This window comes from Galeopterus variegatus, unplaced genomic scaffold, assembly GCF_000696425.1.
Source record: "Galeopterus variegatus unplaced genomic scaffold, G_variegatus-3.0.2 Scaffold4794, whole genome shotgun sequence".
Classification (NCBI taxonomy): Eukaryota; Metazoa; Chordata; class Mammalia; order Dermoptera; family Cynocephalidae; genus Galeopterus; species Galeopterus variegatus.
The window spans coordinates 41,219-43,543 of NW_007730905.1; the positions used below are offsets into that span (position 1 = coordinate 41,219).

The window sequence follows — 2,325 nt, forward strand, 5'->3', positions numbered from 1 at the left end:
TATACCAGAACCACTGCAGAGAATCCAAATGAGGAGTGGCGACGAGGAAGCGGATGATGTCGCGGCTGTGTGACTGCTGGCTGACCCTGTCCCTCATGAGCAGCCCGAGGTGGAGCAGACGTGGCATGGTCACATGAAAAGAGGGTGGGAGGGTGACCGGTGAAGTGAGCGCCAGAAATGCCCGTGCGCAGATGGAAGCAGCACATGCTCGGAGAGCCTTGCCCCCACCAGCAAGGGCAGGCACTGGTACCAGCAGGGACCAAGGACCTTTGGCCACCCAGGACCGCTGCTGGCAGATGGAGTACAGCCAGAAGCCTGAGGCCTCGGGGCCCATGAGAGGGTGACGCGGCCAGTGCTTAGGCTGTGCTGGTGAGGAAGGAGGGAGGCTCATGGCCAGAGCCAGATAAGCTCGTGGGTCCAGGGTCCGGCCGGAGGGGTTCCCAGGTCAGGGACTTCTGGCTGGACTTAGGCTCTGAACTCCCCAGGGAGTCGCCCACGCAGGGCCACGCAGCCATGTGGTACTGTGTGTCTGTGACTGGTTGGCCATGGAGAGGCCTGGGGGGTGCTTACAGGGCTTCCCGAGTGGTCTGAGGCGTCTCCTGCACCGCTTGCATAAGGAAGTTCCCGTCTGGGGCTGCCCAGGTGCCGATCAGCCTCTTTGACCTGAGAAAGCTGCTCATCTAGAGCCTCTTTTTGGAGCTGCAGTCTCTGAGCATGCCCGGCTTGAACCCCTAACTCTCTCTCCAGCACGAAGACTGCTCTGTCTTTAAATTTTATCTCCTCCATCTACAAGGAGAACAGAACACAATCACACACGCAGGCAGGATATAGATCTGCAGTTACCATAGAAACAGGCAGAGTGGCACCAGGAGGCGTCCCTATGGCGGCAGCCCTGCCAGCGTCCCCAAGCTCTGAGACTGGATGCAAAAGCAGATAGTCCTGGACCAGGAGCCAGAAGCCCCGCCACCCCAGGCTGAGGCACGATGCCCCTGCTCTGGGCTGGCCCCTGGCTCAGCCGGCTCACTCCAAACTGGTGCCCAATGAGGACGCCTTCCTGACAGGCTGTGTGTGCCCCTGCAGAGCCCACCTGGGCACCCGGCCAGACCCCCCACCCCGTGCTGTGCTGCTGGGGCTCCTAGGTGCCCACGGGGGCTGGCGTTGTCTGGCAGGGTCAAGAGAGGCCGCCTCGATCTCCTGCCTCCTGCTGTGGGGTGCAGAGCAGGAGATGCCCCGAGTTACACACACCCCCCAACAGGGGAGTGTAATAGGCAAGACTCTTTGTCAGAACAAGTGGGGGTCACAGCCCCTTCCTCGCCCTGAACCTGCTTACCACCCAAGGGGCGATGGCCAGGACATGGGAGGGCTGGGCAGTGCATGTGGGGACACCACTGTCATCCTTCTGTACCCCGCCTCATTGTTCTGAGGTGCAGCTACCAGGCTCGAGTGCTGCACAGCTGGTTTCAGGCAAAGCCACATTTTCTATTAATCTTGCTATGTGCAGAGGCTTCCAGGGTGGTGTGGAGGCACCTGGACGAGCAGGCTTCACATGGCAGCACAGAGTGCCCAGCACATCTGACGTACCCAGGCCTTTGCATGCAGCTGGGCAGGGTGGTCGCAGGGGTTGGTGGCCCCACCTTCTATAAAATGCAGCACTTTTTGTGCTTAACCTACTAAGGGCTGCAAGAAGCCCTTCCAGACCAGCTGCCGCCTACTGCGTGCACCCGGGACACCTGGTCCAGGCTGCCACAGGCACGTGCTTGGCCAGAGGCGGGAGCTGCACACAGACGGGAGGGTGGGACAGACTCAACTGTGGCTACACATTCTTTAGACGGACAGACTAGGGTGCTTTAGGTGTCATTATAAATGGTGCTAGATTTACAAGAAGAAACAACGTCTTCAGGGATGAACAACTCGGTTTAAAATACATTTTCAAGCTATGGAGCAGAATAGGATATCTTGCTGTTTCGTTTTCTGCTTAAGGTTAAAATAAGTTAATAAATTAGCCATCTGCTGACGTTAGCCTGGAAACAAAGTGATGAGATGTCTCATTAGCCCAGATCACAGAATTCATGGGGAAGCGATGAGCTGCACAGAATAAAAGAAATCCTTAATTGCTAAATTCCCATTTACTCGAACACGTAGAAATGCTGAAAGAAGCAACATAGTCAATTAGTGGAAACAAAGAGGCCAGTGAAAATAAAATCATACTAATAAGCAGCTACATTCTGTGGCCTAACATTTACATGCTCTCACACACATACTTTAGGAACATTATGTTTTTTCATCACGGAACAAGAAAATAAGAGCTTCTAACACAGACCCACT

The 2,325-nt window shown here is 55.7% G+C and overlaps 1 protein-coding gene across 1 annotated transcript in view; it reads right to left on the bottom strand.

The window, feature by feature from the left end:
• The window catches only part of JAKMIP3 (Janus kinase and microtubule interacting protein 3), a 65,729-nt gene that overhangs the window by 40,883 nt on the left and 22,521 nt on the right, over positions 1 to 2,325 (bottom strand). The window contains exon 5 of the mRNA XM_008588373.1: positions 571 to 786. Within this exon, the coding sequence (XP_008586595.1) occupies positions 571 to 786 (216 nt within the window). The remainder of the gene's footprint in view (positions 1 to 570; positions 787 to 2,325) is intronic.